Genomic DNA, 19,381 nt, shown 5'->3' with positions numbered 1-19,381 from the left:
TAAGGTGATGAAATGTCCCAGTGTGCCTGAGACTAGGAAGTTTCCCAGAATGCAGGACTGTCAAGGTTAAAATTGGGACACTCCTGGGCAAACCGCATGGTTAGTCACATTAGCAGGGAGTCCAGTTTGGAAAATAAAGGTTCCTGCTCTAAATCTCTCACTTTCCCTCCAGTCACATGCAGTAGTCAGAATATTTGTGTGACAAATACAGAGTGTGTGTGTGACAATAATATAAACAAGCCAACAAACCATGTCTAGAAAAAAAGAAAGAAAATATACCCATACATTAATAATGTTTGTCTTTGGGTGGCAGGACTATGGGTGATTTTTTTTTCACACCTTTTTATTTTTCTGTAATTTCCAAACTTTCTATAGTGAACTCATGTATACTGCTGAAATCAAAAGCTTGAGTTTTAAAATTTATGACAGATAATAATGGACTGATAAATAGTATCTATGCCAATTAGCTGTCTGTCCCATTTTCAACAAACATTCTGAGATATGCTTTCCAGAGGTAAGAGAAAAGTTACAATTCTTACTTTTGGGATTATTTTCCAAGGAATAATAGTTTTTCATATCAAGGTGACCCCAGCTGAATGTTCCTAAGGAAGCAAACTGATGAAGTGACCCTCCCTTACTCCTGCCAGACCACAAGGCACTCTTGGAGCAAAGAGATGGGTGCTTGCCGCTGACCTTTCTCGGAGAAGGGGCTGGTCCAGAAGAGGGCTGGGAGTTCTGGAGTGCTGGGAGGTGGCAAATGAAGTTTCCTGGTGGAAATCGGCATCCCCTTGGTTACTGTAACTGGGTGAGGGCTTTCCAAACTTACTTGAATCTAAAGGTGATGGTGATTCATTCCTTAAAACAATCCGTTCATCTGGCTCTTTGATAACCTGAGTGACAATGTGCATTAATCTTTGGTTGTAGTTTTTGGTTTGTTTGTTTAAATTAGAGCTGGGGGGTGGGTGGGACAAGGAAGAGAACTGAGGGCAAGATGACAGAATACCTTTCCTGGGGATTTCCTGCAAATAAAAGAGGGGCCAGAGTAGAGAAGACTAGAAACAAAAAGCTTAGGAGTCAAGGTCAAGGAATGATAACCAAAATTCTGTACTTTTGGCATATATTAACAAGCCAAAATAAACTCATGCTCTGAACTTTGACTTATGAGGACTAGGGATTATTGGGTTTGGGAAAGATAAAATTTTTAACAAAATATTTAAATGCTGCAGCATAAGAAGCACAGTATACTCCATTTTCTTTGCATATATTAATTCTCATGTTTTTAACACAGAAGTTTGCACCTTCATCCGAACAAACCAATCAAACTTTAAGAACAAGTGATGAGGAGGGATGGTATAGCTCAGTGGTAGAATGCATGCTTAGCATGCAGGAGGTCATGGGTTCGATCCCTAGTACCTCTGTTAAATTTTAAAAAAATAAAAAAATAAAAAAATTAAATAAACAACAAGTGATTTATCACCTCTCTATAGAAAGGTATTCAATTAGAGAAAAAGCAATGAAAATCCCTACTGATAGAGTAGGTATTGGGCCTACATACACCCTCACTGGTGATTCATCCTACAAATGATAACAGGGGAACAAACCAACTAAAGCAAAGCAACTCAAGTTAAACTACAGCAATTCCACAGGCAGCATTAGCTAGAAAATATATTTTCCACCACTCATGGGAGAAAGCACAACAACTGACATTAGGTAGCTGACAATATGTCATTTTACAAATGCTACTCATAAAATTACCTTTACGTTAGCTGCAAGGCTGTCAAGAGAAGAAGCTGGAAAAAAAAGAAACAGGTGTTTCAATGACTCATTATTACCAGTTACCCCTAAAGCTGCCATTACATTTATTCCACAGCAGTACAAAAATATTACACAATGAATGAATTATTAGAGAACTTAAATGCTCCCTTGTAAATTATACTATCACTTTTAAGTCTCCCTCGAGTCACAGCAATTTTAGCTGTGAGTTTTTCTCTCCTCTTGAGGTCAACAATGAGGTTATATTAATGACAGCATGTTGGATGGACATAGGAAAGTTAAAAGAGAGTCTAATGTGAAGCAATACGTTCAGTAGCCCTTGAGCAGCCTGGAAAACCCCAGGTGCCCAGAGCCTGAAAGAAAGTCACGTGGCTCTAATACACAACACATATACTCTGCCATTCCCTTTATATTTGGTTTACATCAAATCCTACTTATGCAGAAATTCTTGAGTATACTTGTCCAAGGTAGACACATAAATGAATATGTAAGAGCTTGGAAAAACAACACAGCAAAAGTAAATCATTATGATTACCCTAAATAATCTTAATAAGTAAGAAGACCTAATGCCAGAGAATGGTAAGAATTACTAGAAGTGAAGTAATAAATACACATAGACAAAACCAAGACTAAATGAGATTTTTCCAGATTGAAAAAAAAAATCCTTTTGAAATGAGTATTTGCAAGGCTATGCTAAGGCCACCTTGACTTCCCCCAGGAAGACTGGGGCTTGGGCAGTGACAAGGGACTGCTGATTTCCCTTTGCCACTGGCAATAAGAAGGAAGATACAAAAAGGGATCTTTTTATGCATGCTAATTGTCATATCCTCTGGGCATGTACGTATGTGTGTGGCCATCTCATCCTGGAAGCTGTCTTCTACCCCACTCCCAGCTGATCAGGGAGTCTACGATGCTAAGGCCCTTTTCAGCTATAGCCACAAACCTGCCCTGTTGCCTAGTAAGCCCCTTGCTACTGATTTTGAACACTCCCTTTCACAGGAGGCTGGCCCTTGGTCCCTTGCTTCTCAAAGTGTAGTCCATGGACCAGCAGCATCGGTATCACCTGGAAGCTTGTTAGAAAAGAAGGATCCCAGGCCCCACCCCAGCCCTACTGAATCAGAATCTGCAGTTTAACAAGATCCCCAGGTGATTCAAATGTACATTCAAGTTTGAGAAGCACAGCTTTATTCTACCTTAGGCCTGGATGAATGAGCTGACAGGTGACCTAAGGAAAGGTCTGGCTTGGAAGCCACAGGGATTCCAAGCATCTGAGCCCAGAGGTCTGAACGTCTTCTCTAAATGTAGGTATGCCAAAAACTTGGTGTGTGACCTGTACACATTCTGTAACCTCTCTGGAATCTTAGTTCTCCACCTGCCAGGATTAAGAAAAGACAAAGGCCAAGACCAATATGATATATGAGTCCCACTGTAACTGAGCTAGCATTAAGCCCAATTGTTCCCCCAGGAAAGGACATTTGCTGTTGCTTGATTTCACAGTAATGGGGAAGACAATGCAGCTTTTACAGGCTGCATGGGTGATTTTCAATCCAAAGCACTTAAATTAAATGTCAGAGGTGATGAAGCACTTTCTGCTTCAAACCCTATCTTCTGTCCTTGGTTTGCTGCTGTGAAACAGTCACTGTGATCCAAGAACACCAGCTTGAGTTACCACAGAACACTGTGTAGCCCCTTAAAAGGGTAAACCTTCAAGCCTAAGATAGAAAACCCTGTTGTCAGGGATGGTACAGACCTAGTCTCACCAAGAGTTGAGAGAATGGGCTACCACCATCCCTTGCTAACTTAAGAATCTTTATTCAGTTCAGGAATAGTTTAAATTCACTGTCATGAGATGATTCACATATTTCAATCATAAATTAAAGGCCTCCAAGGGATGCCTTAACCCAATGACTCTCAACTTGCGATCCAGGGACATCCCCAGGGGTCCCCAAGACCTTTCAGGAGATCTGCAAAGTCAAAACTCTTCTCCTAATAATAGTAAAACATGCCTTGTCTTTTTCACTCACATTCTCTCACGACTATACAATGGAGTTTTCCAAAAGCTATACGATCTATCATGACGTCACCCCTCTGATGGCTAACGAAATGTGTTTGTGTATTCTTGTATCTTACAAATTTCTTAGTTTTAATTTTTAATGCTAAATATTTGATAGATATCAATACACATATACAAAAACTCTTTGGGGTCTTCAGTAATAGTTAAGAACGCAAAAGCATCATGAAACCTAAACATTAGAGATCCCTTGCCTTAACCTCACTGCTTCAGATAGAACTGGCTCCTCTTCTCGCTGACATAGAACCTTGTAAAGCAAATGCTGCGTTGCCTGATCTCCACCAATCCCTTGCTCTTCCCCATCCAGAGAAATAGCAAGTCTTATATGTTAGCTATCAGTGGTGCCTTTGCAAAGAGTTCCCACCAGGGAAAGTTGCTCCCTGCTTTTCCAGCCTGGCCAGGGAACAACCAGAAGCAGAGCACCCTTGGTGCTCACATGACTCAGAGCAGTCTCCTTTGATAGCTCAGGGAACTCTGAAATGGATAGCTTCTCGGCTGACTGCCCGGGGGAACTCCCTTCTGGGAAACTCCACAATGGGAGGGGACCTAAGAACTAGGTCTTGAGTTTCCAAAGAAACATGGGATTCATCAGAATGAAAGAAGGCTTAGAGGTAGGATGCATTTGTTCCCACAGGGAAATTATACAGAGGTAACATGTAACTTGAGTACCTCTTCTCATTGGAAATGGAAAGTTTGAAAAGTTAGATTTCCTTCTAGACTTCTGGGAATGATGCTTTGAACTGTTCTCACCAAAGGGCTTTGCACTGTCCACCTGAAAGAAAAGGAAAGAAATAAGACTTAATGCCATCATAGCTTGTATTACCCTCTGCTCATTACCTGTAATGCCTCTCTCCCCCTCAAAGTTATGCAGGTGAGAAAAGAGAAGGCTGGGAACAAACTGAATCAGAGTCTCGAAGTATGTAAAGGTTAGACCCAATAGGGAAACCTGTGTATCTCTGCCTTCGCTGAGGCTAGAACACAAGGACATGGGCTAATGCTGGACACAAATCATATTCTAACCACTGGTAAGGCTCCAGCCCAGAAAAGAGGGAGTGAAGTTTGTTTCATGTACTTTGAAAACAAGACAGAGTTTCATGTTCCTAAACAGTCTAAGCAGTGCTGGCCTAGGCAGGGTCCTCCTTGAAGACAAGGGATTATCACAGGATAACATTTCAGCCTTCCACATTCCCTTCCAATCTGAGAGCCTATAACCTTCGAAAAAACAATAGTGGTCACTTAAGGTGACCATATTTTCCTAAACTGGACAACATGATCTGTGAACAGGTCAAAAATACTTGAAATAAGGACCCTTCCAGAACAGCTATGACATAGAATTGCTGGATTTTTTTTTAACTTTGTTTATTTCTGTTTGTTTTTTCTTTAGTTCAAGAAGGCATATTATGATATTACTCTTCATTCTACTTCAAGAAATATATTGACTAGAATTCACAGTCTTGACAACATCACATCCTCTATATTTTAACGCTTCTACTTAAACATCAAAATATCAGGAAAACTGGCTAAATAAAAGAGTTAATATGTATAAAGCATTTAGAAAAGAATTTGACACATAGTAAAGACTGTATAAGAATTTGTTAAATGAAAATATCAAGCAAGTTTTAATTCTCTAAGAAAACTCCCAAGATTTTAAGGTTATTTAGCCCATAATGGCATACACTAAAGTCGTATTATATAAAAATTTATATCAGATGGAATAAATCAGACTCAAAAAACTCAATTTGATAATTTTTTTATGAAGTCATGTTTAAAGAGTTGGGTTGCTAGATTTTTTGCCAGACATTTTGACCCAGGTCACCATAAAGAAAACAGTTATCCTGTATTTTCTAGTCAAACAACATCTCTGTTCTACCTGCAAACCAATTTTGTATCCAGTCATCTCAAAAGCACTTCTCAACTCTGGGATTTACCATGCTTCACTTCTTATCCCTAATACATAAACACGCTCACTGGTGACTTTAAGTCAAAGTATCAACTTGACAACCTGACCATAGTTACCATTCTGGAGAATAAGCCATGAACCAGAATGTGGGATGGTGTTCATGAAGTATATGAACGAATACTGGAAATGCTTTTAATGTGATATTAACTGTAAATACCAAGATTAGTTAATCTGTTATGTACAGTATAATTACAACTGTGGAAAAAAGTAAAGCCTTAGAATACAAAAAAAGTGAAAGAAGAATGCATCAAATTAATAAAACAATGATTTTATTATTCTGCTGAACCTATGGACAATTTTTTCCTTGAACTTTTCTGTATTTGTCTTTACTTTTATAGTAGTCAAAAAATTTGAGACTAAGAGGACAAGTGTGATTAAATTTTCTCACTACTTCCTGAGGGCTAAATCCAAGCTAACTTCAATTAAGGGCTTTGACTGGGGCACATCATTGCTTTTCCCTGCAAATAAGTGCTTTCTGCTCTTAAAGTACAGCCACTGAGCAGCAACCTTATTAAGAAAATTCCAGCAGTTTTCTTTAAATCTGCTGAGGCTTCAGTTTCAGATTGCTACAGAGTATACAAAAGCCTTCAATATGCATCTTCTACCATTGTCACTTTACTGATTCTTTTGGATAAAGGCGAGTTATCATAGGTAGATAACACTATTGATAATTTTCAAAAATTAAAAATAGGAATAGCAGACATTTACTGAACAAGCCCTCTTTATAGGAGTTTCCTGACAATGACTCTAGGAAGTGAATGTAATTTAATCATAGTTGTTCTTCAATTTGAATTTCCTCTGTTTACTTACCCATTTGTCTTCATGGTCCAGCCTTCCTATATTCCACCCTCATTCACACCCTCACCATTCCAAAGGACTCTGAAAAATAATTTTAGGCTCACGTGTCTTACTACAAATGGAGGTTTGCTTTCTCCTGGTATTTTGAAATTATTCCCAAGGTTCAGTTGAGCTGGCTGGTCCTGAAAGAAACGCCTGGTAGAATATGGAGAGGGTGCCCAGGATCGCATGCCTTGGACCGGTCTATCAAGATTACTCTCCCTTGGCTTCACCTTTATATTACTTAAGGGGAATTTTGGTCCATATGATGTAGATAAAGGCCTTTGTGACTTGTATCTTTCCTCCTGAAACCAAAAAACAAAAAAAAAATAGAAAAGAAAAAAATTTTTAATACAAAAATGTTTTAAAGAAGAAAATTCAATCAGAATATAACTGTATTTAACCAAATTTTGTTTAACTAAGATAGAAGACTGAACATCTCAGATTTACAAACCATGAACTTAAGGAAGGGCATTTCTCTTCTTAATTTTTCTTCAGGTCAGTTTAATATCACTAGTGTAACATATTTCAACTATTAACAGTGAGATTTATTTGTATTAGGAGAAATTTGGAAAGTATCAGATACCCCCACCCCAAAATGGAAAATGATTGACAGATACAGAAATACAGTGAGAGAGAGAACCTGGCATATACTTGGGTCCAGCAATTTCACTTCAAGGAATTTATTATGGCTATATATATAGCTACAGAAATTCTTAGAATAGTTCACGAATTAGAAACCAATTATATTGGTAAGTAAGCAATTTCCTCTCAGCTCTAAATCCACCTTTCTATATTCAGCTTCAAGGTATTCTGCAAACCCCTCCTTCTGCTTTCCCAGCTGTTCTGTTAGGCTCCAACACTAGAAGGTGCTAGAGGGAGGCTACAAGACTGGAGAAGGAAGACTGACCCGCAACTTCCACTTTTGCATTCCATTCCTGTCAGCATCACCCCAGCAACCATTCTTCACCTTGACAGCAGCAAATGGCTCCAGTTTATTGTTTTTTTCCCACCATAATCCAGAACTAGACAGCTGGCCAGAACCCTTGCTCAGAGATTTGAGTGTAGCCCTACAGGATCTTTCCTCCAAGCTCTTGAGGCACCAGCAGTGATCAGAGTCCCTCCTCAGGGGTTTGAGTCCCAGATCATCAGAGTCTCCCCTCTGAATTCGTGAGGAAGCACCAGGAGAGCAGCCCCTCTCCACAGGTCTGGGTGCCTTTCCTAGGGGGTCTCTTTCTCAAGCTTCTATGTTCTAATGACCCAACCTCTTCCCTTTGTTCCCCCAACTCTGGAGGTGGAAGCTGCTTCCTGCAGGTACTGTCTCCATCACTTCAGTGTGCCGCTTTTCCTTTCAGTCTTCCAACTCTGTCTAGCCTTCTTTTTTCACATTAAATCTCTCTGTTAAAATAACAGAAACTGGACCCTGACTGATAGATACATCAGCTAAGTATTCAACAACAGGAAAATGATTGGCATAAAAATTACAGTACATCTGTCTGTACAGTAGAATACTATGAAGCCATGAAAAACAGTCTGGCTTAAGAAAACTTAAGGCCATGAGAACATGTTCATGATATATCAAATGAAAAAAAGGATATGAAATAATACACAGGTGTAGTATGATCCTAATCTTTTAAAAATTAAAAGTGTGCATGTATGTGTACAGAAGACTATATTCAAAAAAATTAGTCATGGTCATTTCTAGATAGTAAGAATGACAGGTAATTTTTATTTCTATTTTGTCCTTTTTGCTTATCTGTACTTTAAGTAAAATAAATGGAATAGTTTTGTTATAAGAAAACAATAAAACCGATTATTTCACAATCTGCTTTTTAAGGTAATATAGGAAGGTACTTAAAAAAGGTAATATAGGAAGATCTATATTAGGAGGTTAAAACAAGATTAAAATGACGAGGTGGAAGAAAAAGAATAATAAACTGAAAAAAATCACTGTGCACACATATCAGATTGGAGAAAACAGTAGGTAAATAAGAAGAAACTAAAAAGCACCTATTGCCTTCCTTAAAATTAATCACTGGCTTCACATTTATGAGATATGATGCTCAGGGGGTTGATGGATTTGCACAGATTAGCGACCCTTCTCATTCAGTACCCTTTATCCCAAAGCCCACATTTACAAGGTATTCTTCCAGGACCACAGGTTAGATTCGGGGAGAAGCTCCACAAGTTATTTCATTAATTCTCCATATCATTTTAGAAAGAATTTTACATGGCTGCAAAATTACAGACAATAAAGTAAAACAAAAAAAGAAAAAAAAACAGGGTGAAGGAGAAATCAGAGCTAAACAAGAGAGTAAAATGAAGGTAGTGCTCATGGCTGCCCCAAGATCATCATGGTTACCAAGATGGCCCACAAATACAACGCTGAGCTTCAGCCTCAGCACAGAAGGAAGGAAATACTATGATCATAAAATCAAGAGTAAAAGTCATGGGCCAACAATAACAAAAGCTTACTAGCCTACATGTCAGGCTTGTGATCACAGCTTCTGGGTCACTCTGACCAACTATGCCATGATGAATACATGCCAAACATACTCTAATGTGATAGGCTGAACAGTCTGAATATGGAAATTCAAACCTAGCAATAGGTGTCCAGGTTTCTACTTGTCCAGTTGCATCTAAACTTGGAAAACTGAGTTTGGGCTGAAGTTCCTTAAATTTGTGGAGAAAATTCCTGACATTTCTATCACTGGCTTCTTGATTATACTTACAAGAAATCTGTTTCTATGCAGAAACACACCTTCTCTGATAGCTGTCCTTGTAGAAAACTCTATTTTGGGAGCAATGCCCTGAAAATAAGATGGCATGAAAGAAACAAATAAAATTATTGGAAAGACAATCTTTGCTCATCCCATCTTAATTTGAAATCATGCAAGAATCTAATTGCTCTTTTATGTAGTTGGCATAACCTACACACATTATCCTAAACATATACATAACAAACACATATACAATGGAATATTATTCAGTCTTTAAAAAGAAGGACACCCTGCATTTGTGACAACATGGAAGAACGTGGAGGACACAACACTAAGTGAATAAGCCAGACACAGAAAGACAAACACTGCATGTCTCACTTATATGCGGAATATGAAATAGTCAAACTCACAGAAGCAGATAATAAAATGTTGGTTGACAGGGGCTGAAGGACAGGGGAAATGGGGAGATGTTGTTCAAAGGGGACAAAGTTTCAAACAGGCAAGATGAATACATTCTGGAAATGGAATGTACAGCAATGTGACTAGAGTTAACAATACCATACTGTAGATTTGAAATCTCCTGAGAGGGTAGATTTTAAGTGTTTTCACCACAAAAAAAGAAGAAAGAAATAACCATAACAATATTAAATGATGGATATGTTAATTAGCTTGATTGTGGCAATTATTTCACAATGTATATGTACATCAAAACATGAAGTTGTACACTTTAAGTGTATGCAATTTTTGCCAATTATACAACAAGGCTGAAAAAGTAAAAATATATATATACATAATAAGAATAGCCAAACCCTTATATAATGCTACGTATTATGTGCCAGAGACTGACCAAAGTGCTTTGCATATGTTAACTCATCTAATCCTCACAACAATTAACCCATGAGGTTAATCCTAATAGTATGACCAGGTTTGTAAATGAGAAAGCTAAGACACAGAGTTGAATCAACTTGTCCAGTTAGTAATGGCAGAGCTGCTAACTGAATCCAGGCATTCCAACTCTAGTGTCCATACACTTAGCTACTCTATTTAAAACACTGGACCATGGACTTGAATGAGATTACCTAGGGGGAGGGACAGACAGAAATTCTCCTTTGCTACCTACCAGCTTTGAAAATGGGTCTTATATATTATGCAAAATATTTATGTTCATTTCCAAACTTTTCATTTTGTTTCACTGATCAATACTTCAATTTCTTCTCAGTACCATATGGTCTAAAACACTGTGATATATTTATATATCATATACATATACCCTCTCCTACTTACTTCTCATAATCCTATAAGGAAGGTAAAGTTATTACCACCAACTCAGTTTATAAATGATAAAACTGACAATTGGACAAAAACCTGAAGTAACCCAAATGTTCTTCATAGGTGAGTAAACTGCAGTATATCTGTATGATGTGATCTACTCAGTAATAGCAAGGAACAAATTACTGATACAGACAACTAACTACATGGATGAATCTCAAAAGCATTTTTCTAAGTGAAAGAAGCCAGTCTCAAATGATTAAGACTATGTGATTTCATTTATGTGACACTCTCAAAAGGAAACAAAACTATAGTGATGGAGAACAGATTAGCAGATTATGAAGGAGGATGTGTCTATCAAGGGATAACAAGAGGGAGATTTGGGGAGTGATAGAACTGTTCTGTTTCCTGATCATGATGGTGGTTTCACAAATCTATACATATATTAAAAATTCATAGAACTGTGCATCAAAAAAGTCAATTTTACTGTACGGTCATTTAAAATACAATTATTTTTCTAAAAAAAAAAAAGGAAGCTTAGAGAGATATAAAGCAATTTTCCCAAGGTCATTAGTCTTGTAAATGTCAAAACAGAAGGAGGACTTGGATCTGACTGAGTTACACTGTCTTCAGTTGACCCCATCAACTCACCTGCAGATTCTCTGAACAGGACCCTCTGCTTGCCTCTCCCACAGATACCACCACCTGCCCAGGTACTCCTTGTCCCAAGGGTGTTCCCCCATCCCCACTTTTGTCCCAAAGCCTGGCCGCACCCTCATTCCTCAGTCCTGTTTCCTATGTATTCATTAATTCCTATGCACATGCATTCCTGTGCATTCATCTTGTCTGACAGAACAAGTCCTCACAGATACAACCTACATCTCAAGCTCCTTTTTTTCCCCTCTAGAATGCACAGTATGCCCGTAAGAGTGCTAAGCCTGGACTGGTAACTCAAGATTTCCAGGTTTATAAGCACAAGAGCCCTGTTGCTGCATGGATTTGGATAATCGGGGGGCAGGGGGAGGCATTTAATAAAATAATGTAACCAGCACAGTTTCACCTCCAGTTATCAAGACTGCCCACACAAGAGGAGGGTGGGGAACAGGGGGTTCCTGAGTTCACAGCACTACTGATGGAATACAAAACCTCATACATGCGCGAAGCCTCAGGTTCCCCGTGGCCCAGTTGCCTGAGCCTGAACAAGTCATCTCATGAGCCACAGACTGGTGCAATCTTCTCATTGCCCCATAGGATATTATGCTAAATGCTATACGTATGTTATCTCATTTAACCTGCACAATAACCCTGTAAGTGAAGAACTATTATCACTCCCATTTTACAGTTGAGGAAACTAAGGTATATGGAGATTAAGTAATTTACCCAAAGTCACACAGTCACTGAGTAACAAAACTGGGATTGAACCCAGGCAAACTGAGTCCACACTTTAACCACTATACATGCAGCTGCCCAATAGGTCTTCAAACCTCTGTTCCACTCTGCCTGGAGAAGAAGAGGAGGGTCCCCTGTCAGTAAGGAGTTCACAACCTGTAAACACATTGTTGTTCACCTATATGAACTCTATTCCTGGCAACGACCGAAGGACAATAAGGAGGGAAGGTTTTCTTTTCACAGCACAACAGTTTAGAACTGAAATTTATAGGCTCTATCTTGTGCAATCTCCTTAGCAGTTGGATGATAGATACAGTGGTTAGGTCAATAAATGGATTTAACGGTAGAATTTTTCTAGAATCACTGCATTAAGGAAAAAACACAATTATTAACTAAAAGTCAATAATTTTAAAAACTAATATTCTTTCTGCTTATTTTATAAATTCAGTCTTCAATTAACAAGAAAACAAATTATGTCTGTCCCCACCAAAATTCTTGACCTCAGCAGAAAAAGGAGGGAAAAAAGGCTGTTAGGGTATCAGGTGAAATGAAACAAAATATGGAAATACAAAGAAAAAGTCACATGTTAGTGGAGGAAATAAATCTCTTTCTCAATGAATTAACAAGAGAAAATAAATGAAGTGAATGGTTTGTCTGACCTACACATGTCATTTATTTTCCTGTCCTACAATATTAATGAAAAGCAATTAGACACCAGGCTGAAATAAACATGAACGAATATGCATCATGCAGTGACTAAGAGTGCAAACTTTGAAGTCCAACAGGCCAGCATGAGAATTTCTGCTCTATCGCTCACCAGTTCTATGACTCCGAGTACATTCCTTAAATTCCCCATGCCAGCTTCCCCAACCCTAAAATGAGGAAAATAATAGTAACCACCTTACAGGGTTAAGGAGGATTGAACAAGATAATCCATGTAAGGAACTCAGCACAGTAACTGGAATCTAGCTAGCATGAACGTCAGCTATTATTAAAATTTCGGCAATTGGTTTTGTTTTGCTTTACAGAACATCTGAGAGAAATCGAGCTCCTCTATCTTTTTACAAATTGCTTAAAATATACTTTGATTAACTTCATTGCAAGAAACGACACTTTACCTCTAATGCATGGAGGTCTTTCCCTGCAGTTTTAAAGCTCCTTCTCTGATGATTACGTTACATTTAGTAAGTAACTACAAATACAACTTTCTGTAGGTTCTTCTTCTTACTTACGTCCATAAAGTTAAACAGAGACAATGTCTGGGAAAATACAAGAAAGTGTGTTTCTTCTTGTCTTGAGACTTGGCTGGATACTATCCCACTGTTTGAAGGTGGATTTTATTTCACAGAAAACTTAGGAAAGCCAAAGTTAATATGAAGGGTATCCCTTACCTGATTCTTATCAGTTTTTATCCCTTTTTTGCCTCTGAAGAGCAAAATCCCAATAACTCAAAATAATAAAGGTGAGCATCTTACGAGTACCACAAATATAAGTGATATACAAAGAACATCTCTGAGAAAAAGAAAATGTCATCAGTGATATTCACCAAACCCTCCAAGACTGTGGGGGGCTTAAGGATATGGTCATTAGGAATTCTGATTAGGAGAACTTCTGATGAATGTTTGCTGGTTGAAGTATTAGAACCTGAAGTCCTGTCATCATAAACATCATAGAAACAGAGGTCCTGTGTGTTATATATTCTGCATGGTACTCTCAACAAAATGGAGACAATAACATATTATTAAATTTAAATAATAGCGATTCATGGGGCAGTACCAGAAGAGTTGAGTATTAAATATGCTTTTTATAATTCACAAAGATGTGGCCCTTAAAACAGAGGTCATCCAAGTGATATAAAAGTAGAGAACATTGTCAGAGTTGCTGCAGAGTTAGAAATCATCACAGATAACATCAAAATGAGTATTTTGAATTTGGGTTCAGATAATGTCACCCCAAATAGATAGTCAACTAAATAACTGCTCTGTCTTTTCAGATCCTTCAATAATACCAGTCTGTGAACCTCTGTCAGTTTCTCCTCCATTATATGGAGATCATATTATCTGCCTTGGCTGACTTAAGAACTGTTAGGAGGAAAATGAGATATCATATCATAAGAAAAAACAAAAGCACAAAATAAATGAGAGGCAGCATTATTATTATTACTGCTCTATGTCACTGTTATTATGCGTTAATTATTGTTTTAAATGGCTATGATTAAAGAAACTGATATTAAATCTTTCAATTACTCTGCATTAAGAGGAATTGAAAAAAGCAATCTTTTTGTAACTATGTGACAATGTGAATATGGCAATGATTGAGCCTGATTAGGTAAGACTCCCACCTCTCAGATCAATAGTGGGAATCAGGATAACTCAGTACCTTGAGTGGGGCATCTAATCGGGGCTGCTAAACAGAACAATTGGGGTACTAACCAAGATGAAGCGGTCTGTCCAAGAGCAGGCCCTACCAGGAATAAAATGTTCAGAATTTCTCTCCCAGTAGCAGCCCAGCCAGGCATGGACCACTTACTGGAAAACCTTCGGCCGTCTTCATGAGCACCTCCCTGCACATCCCAGGGTGAGGAGTCAGCTTGGGCTCAGGGAAAAGAAAATCCCGTGTGTTTTCTTCATAGTAGGCCAACTCTTCCCACACTAGAAAGAAAGTAGAAAAGGCAAATATAGATTTACTTTCTGAAAACGATGTATCTACATCCCCAAGTTTAACAAAACAAAAGCTTAGACAGGTGATGGCAGAGACAGCACTCAGATAAAATAGACATTTTGATTACAGCCCCTGTCATTCAAGAGGCAGATGACTTCCCACTACATTCTATCTCATGGATACTTTTTAAAAATCTTCCCAAGACGTAACAGATAAAAAGACTATCTAAAGAGTCGCTACACAAAACAGACAAAAAAGAAAATCTCTTTCCATCCATCCGTTCATTCTTTCCTTCAACAAATGCTTTCTAAGGACATACTGTGGGCCAGATCCTAGGGACAGAACACTGTCTGCCTTGTTCACCCAAAGGGAACAGTGTAGATTAGGGTTCATTGTGTTCTGTGATGCAGGAATGTCAGTGTCCCAGTGGCCCAGAGAACAGCCAGAGCTGTGGTTCTCAGCAGTACTGGTACCAACCTCAAGGACATTTTGGAAATTCATGGGGAAATTTCATGGGCAGGAACCAGAGTTTAGGGTGTCCTACAATGCCCAAAACACTCCTGCATGACTTTCTAACATCCTACCAGATGTTCTTTCAGGTGAGAAGCCGTTTTATAGTTATCCGAGCCTGGAACCTAACAGTTACACACAAACAATTTTTTTGCACAATTTAAAAATACCTTGAATTTTCAGGAATGCACATACCACGTAAATTAAGGAACAATTGAACTTTGCTTTGTTTGGATCTTTACCAAGGCTCTTTTGGCATTTTGAAAGTCATGTCACATCCAAATACCACATTTTGCTCAACATTTATGCATTAGAATAAATGTCATTTTATTTTAAATCACTTTCCTTTTTGTTTCTCCTTTATATAATGGCTGGAATACCATACGGATTTTTTTGCAGTGATCTATATAAGTTGTTTATATTAACCAAGAATATGATTTCAGTACGGTAAAAGGGTTACTACTAAATACTTATTACCAAAAGAAGATCTTGGGTGTAAGAGGATTAAGAATTACTGAGCTGAAGGAAGGAGAAGCTGCCATCTGAGCCCTCCTTGCCTACAAAGCAGGTGCTCCACAAGTGGTCTGGACCAAGAGTGGCCCCTGTACTAGCAAAGAAAAAAGCTGTAGACAGTGAGGTTGCTTTACTGTTTCATGACTGCTATTTCACTTGTGAGAAGAATTCTGATGAGAGTATATTTTGGTGCATCAACTGTAGAAAATAACTGATCTTACGTCAAACAATTTGACGGATTAATTTCTTCCTACTTACTCTACATAATAAGAATGTTTGAATTCTAATAAGGATCAAAGTGCAAAAGAATATATTCCATATTTTTCAATATAACAATTCTTTCTACTCTTTTCTTCTCAGACATGCTTCAGCCACAATGAACTGACAATGCATCTTTCTCCCATGGCCATGCACTTCCTTAGCCGACGCTGTTTTTAAGGAAACATCCATTCTTCCTTCCCATCCTATTGAGATCCTATCCATCTTCCAAGTTTCACCTTAAATGCCCTGTAGTATCTCCAACATAACAGGTCCAAATTAGAACTTTTGATTTTTTTCCCCACAAATAAGCTCTCTCCTACCTTCCATCAGAGGAACCAGTACTAGATACCCCAAGCCAAAAATCTAGGATTAGGGGGAGGGTATAGCTCAATGGTAGAGTGTGTGCCTAGCATGCACAAGGTCCTGGGTTCAATCCCCAGTACCTCCATCAAAAATCAAAAATAAAATAAATCACTAAACAAACCTAATTATCTCCCCCATAAAAAATTTAAAAAATAAAAAATCAAGGATTTACCCTTGATTCCACTCTTTCACTCCTTACATCAATCCATTAGCAAGTCCTGTTGACTAATCTCCAAATTAAATCTAAAGTCTGTTCCCTTCTCTCTATCATTATATCTACTGCCATGGTCCAAGCCACTACCTGCTCTCTCCTGGAAGGCTGCCCTGACCATTCCTGCACTCACATCTCTTCTCCACACACTGCGATGTTATAAATACATTAGGTTGGGACTTTTACCTAAGCATCTTATCCTAGCCTGTAAGACTCTATAATCAGGCCTCTGATCACCTCTCCCATGTCATTTACCAACACTCTCCTCCTTGATCATTCCATAGCATCCCTTTTGTCCTTCCTGCTGACCATCAAACACACCAAGGTCGCCTCTACCTTAGAGGTTTGTTCCACTGTTCTTCTCCTTGTAATGTTCCTTCCCTGGATCTTTGCATGGCTAGCTCCCTCCTATCAGATGACGGGCCTTGGTTCAAAGTCATTTCATCAGAATAGTGGCAACTCCACCTAAAGGACCCTGCCTCTCCCTATCACATCACCCTATTTTATTTTCAACCTAACAGTTACTACTGACTGATATTTTTGTTCAGGTATTTATTTATAATCTGTTTCCACGAATGTTCTATCAAAGCAGTGACTCTGTCTGCTCCATTCATTATTAAATTTCTGGCAAGGCTGTCCCTATAAAGGGCAGTTACTTCTCAGGGCAGTTACCTGTACAAGGCCCAGCCAAGATAATCTCACCTGAAAGGGGGCCATACTGTCAACATCTTTCAAAGGCCCCTTGAGAGATCATTCATGACAGACATCTTAAAAATGAATTTTAGTGATGTTCAGAAAAGAGCAGTAAAGTGCAGCAACCTGGAAACTGCCCCAAGCGTATGGAACAGTGCCTGGTACATAATGAGCTCTTGATAAATGCTTCTTGAATGAAGGAACTAGCAATTAAAATGAGATAACTTACTTAAGTACCTGCTTACATTAGCTACTCAGTAAGCACTAGTTACCCTCCGTGAGACTCAAGTTTCCCCAACTGTTAAAAAAAAAAAAAGACAGACTAAATGTTCTCTAAAATCTTTGCCAACTCTTACTGCTCATTCATTTTTCAATAATTTCTTTTCATTCATACATTCAAGAAATATGCATTGAGAACCCACTATGTGCCATGAGTTCTAGACACTAGATATATACTAGTGAACAAGATGAATACAATTCCTGCCCTCCTGAAGCTTACAGTCTACAAGTGTTAGTAATTCAAATAAATATACAATTTAAAATGATGATAAAGAGATAAAGAGGAAGGGGGGAAGTAAGTGGGAAGGTGGGTGGAATTCTGAAATCAATATTCTACTTCATTTACTAAGTCTCATCCAGGCCTCCCATTTCATCAATGCTTCTTTTTAAAATGCTCGCTGCGATGGTCATGACCTTCCCACCTTTGTTGGCCAGACACAGACTTCCTCCATTCAGGGCTCAGAAGTGCTACCTGAAAATAGGAAGGGAAGTAACAGTTTCCTCACCCCTTATTAGCAACAAAATACAGCTTTTTACTGAAGCCCAGAGCACAATGGTTAAAAATTGTTTCTAGGTTCAGACAGAGCTGGGCTCAAATTCTCACTTCACCAATAAGCAGCTACATGACTTTGAGCAAATCATATGTACTCCTTAACTTCATTTTCCTCTTTGGGAAAATGTAAAGCTCATAATAACATCTGTCCCTTAGGACTACTGTAAGGACAAATGATAATCACATGTGAAGTGCAGGGCACAGTGCCTAACATCACCTACCATGATCCTGACTGTAGTGTGATACCAGCCCCACAGTGGTCCCAGTACTGTTCCGGTCTTCATGAACGTCATGAGTTTTCAATCACACGTTCTACTGGGAACAAACACCTGGATGCACGGTACAGTGCTCTACACAGTGGGCTTCTCCTTTTTCCTTTCATATGTTCTTGGCTAGTTCTTGTCACTGCACCCAAAATGACAGCTACTAATTACTATTCCTACATTTAGCAAGAATTTAGATACAAATGAGAGGTCCGAGAATTGGAAGTGAGCTCATTCACTATCTTTAGCATCACATGAATAAAAAGAGACTGAAATAGGGTTAGAGAAATAGAATGCTGTGACGCTTCTCAATTCTGTCTCTCTGGTTTGGCCATTTTCTAAAGATCCAAACTGCCACCCAGTATGAAAATGTCAGCATACCAAGGGGATGTTACAGCAAGAGCCTACGTTATAAATAATAAACAAACATGTCCACAGGCTGAGCCAGCCTCATAGGCCAAGTGAAATGTCTGGAAGAACCCAATGATCTCAATAGACTAATGGTGTAGAAAGGGACATCATCAGTGCCAAAACTTCTCCCTGAAAAAGGAAACAAATGAGACTTCAAGAGAAATAATAATTTTAATAATAATATTGGTTTGACTTCTAACATTTATAGAGCATACTAGAATTGACAGCTTGCTTCCCAATATGGAGTCTCATTTGATTCCCTCTTTACAGATAAGGAAACTGAGGCTCTGAGAGTTGAAGACATCTGTCATGATGCCACATGGCAAAGAGGGAACTCAAAACCAGACCATCCAAGGCAGGAGTTCTTTCCTTGCTGATGCGTAGTAAACATTACAACAAAGTATAACAAGCTCTGATTCAGGGAAGGGATGCCCACTAGCATAGGATTTTACAGCTGGACTGAATATACATGACTTTTCCCAAAGTGTAAATTTTTATTTAAGAGGTTGATAAAAGAAAGCACCAAGCTCACTGTCAGGAGATAGGACGATGCTGCCCCCCTGTGTCTATTTGCTTTTTCCCATCTTTGCAAACTGAAGCCCCAGACTGTCTTTATTGCTTCTAAGCCAAAACATTGGACAGCC

General features: G+C 38.6%; 1 protein-coding gene across 7 annotated transcripts in view; it reads right to left on the bottom strand.

Moving 5' to 3' along the window:
- Positions 1 to 19,381, bottom strand: part of SPATA6L (spermatogenesis associated 6 like) — a 52,392-nt gene that overhangs the window by 9,993 nt on the left and 23,018 nt on the right. For 3 of the 7 annotated variants that reach the window (XM_031449776.2, XM_064490241.1, XM_010995233.3), the window contains 6 exons: positions 14,549 to 14,670; positions 9,374 to 9,451; positions 6,707 to 6,946; positions 4,514 to 4,616; positions 1,756 to 1,790; positions 694 to 890 (listed from right to left, as the gene is read on the bottom strand). In XM_031449776.2, the coding sequence (XP_031305636.1) occupies positions 694 to 890; positions 1,756 to 1,790; positions 4,514 to 4,616; positions 6,707 to 6,946; positions 9,374 to 9,451; positions 14,549 to 14,670 (775 nt within the window). Of the gene's footprint in view, positions 1 to 693; positions 891 to 1,755; positions 1,791 to 4,513; positions 4,617 to 6,706; positions 6,947 to 9,373; positions 9,452 to 12,836; positions 12,892 to 14,548; positions 14,671 to 19,381 lie in introns of those variants that run through there. The other 4 variants (XM_031449777.2, XM_031449774.2, XM_010995234.3 and 1 more) reach the window with 4 other exon arrangements.

The sequence above is a fragment of the Camelus dromedarius genome, chromosome 10, assembly GCF_036321535.1.
Source record: "Camelus dromedarius isolate mCamDro1 chromosome 10, mCamDro1.pat, whole genome shotgun sequence".
NCBI classification, from domain to species: domain Eukaryota; kingdom Metazoa; phylum Chordata; class Mammalia; order Artiodactyla; family Camelidae; genus Camelus; species Camelus dromedarius.
Note: the sequence above shows the minus strand (reverse complement) of the source record. Positions and strands in the feature narration are given on the sequence as shown.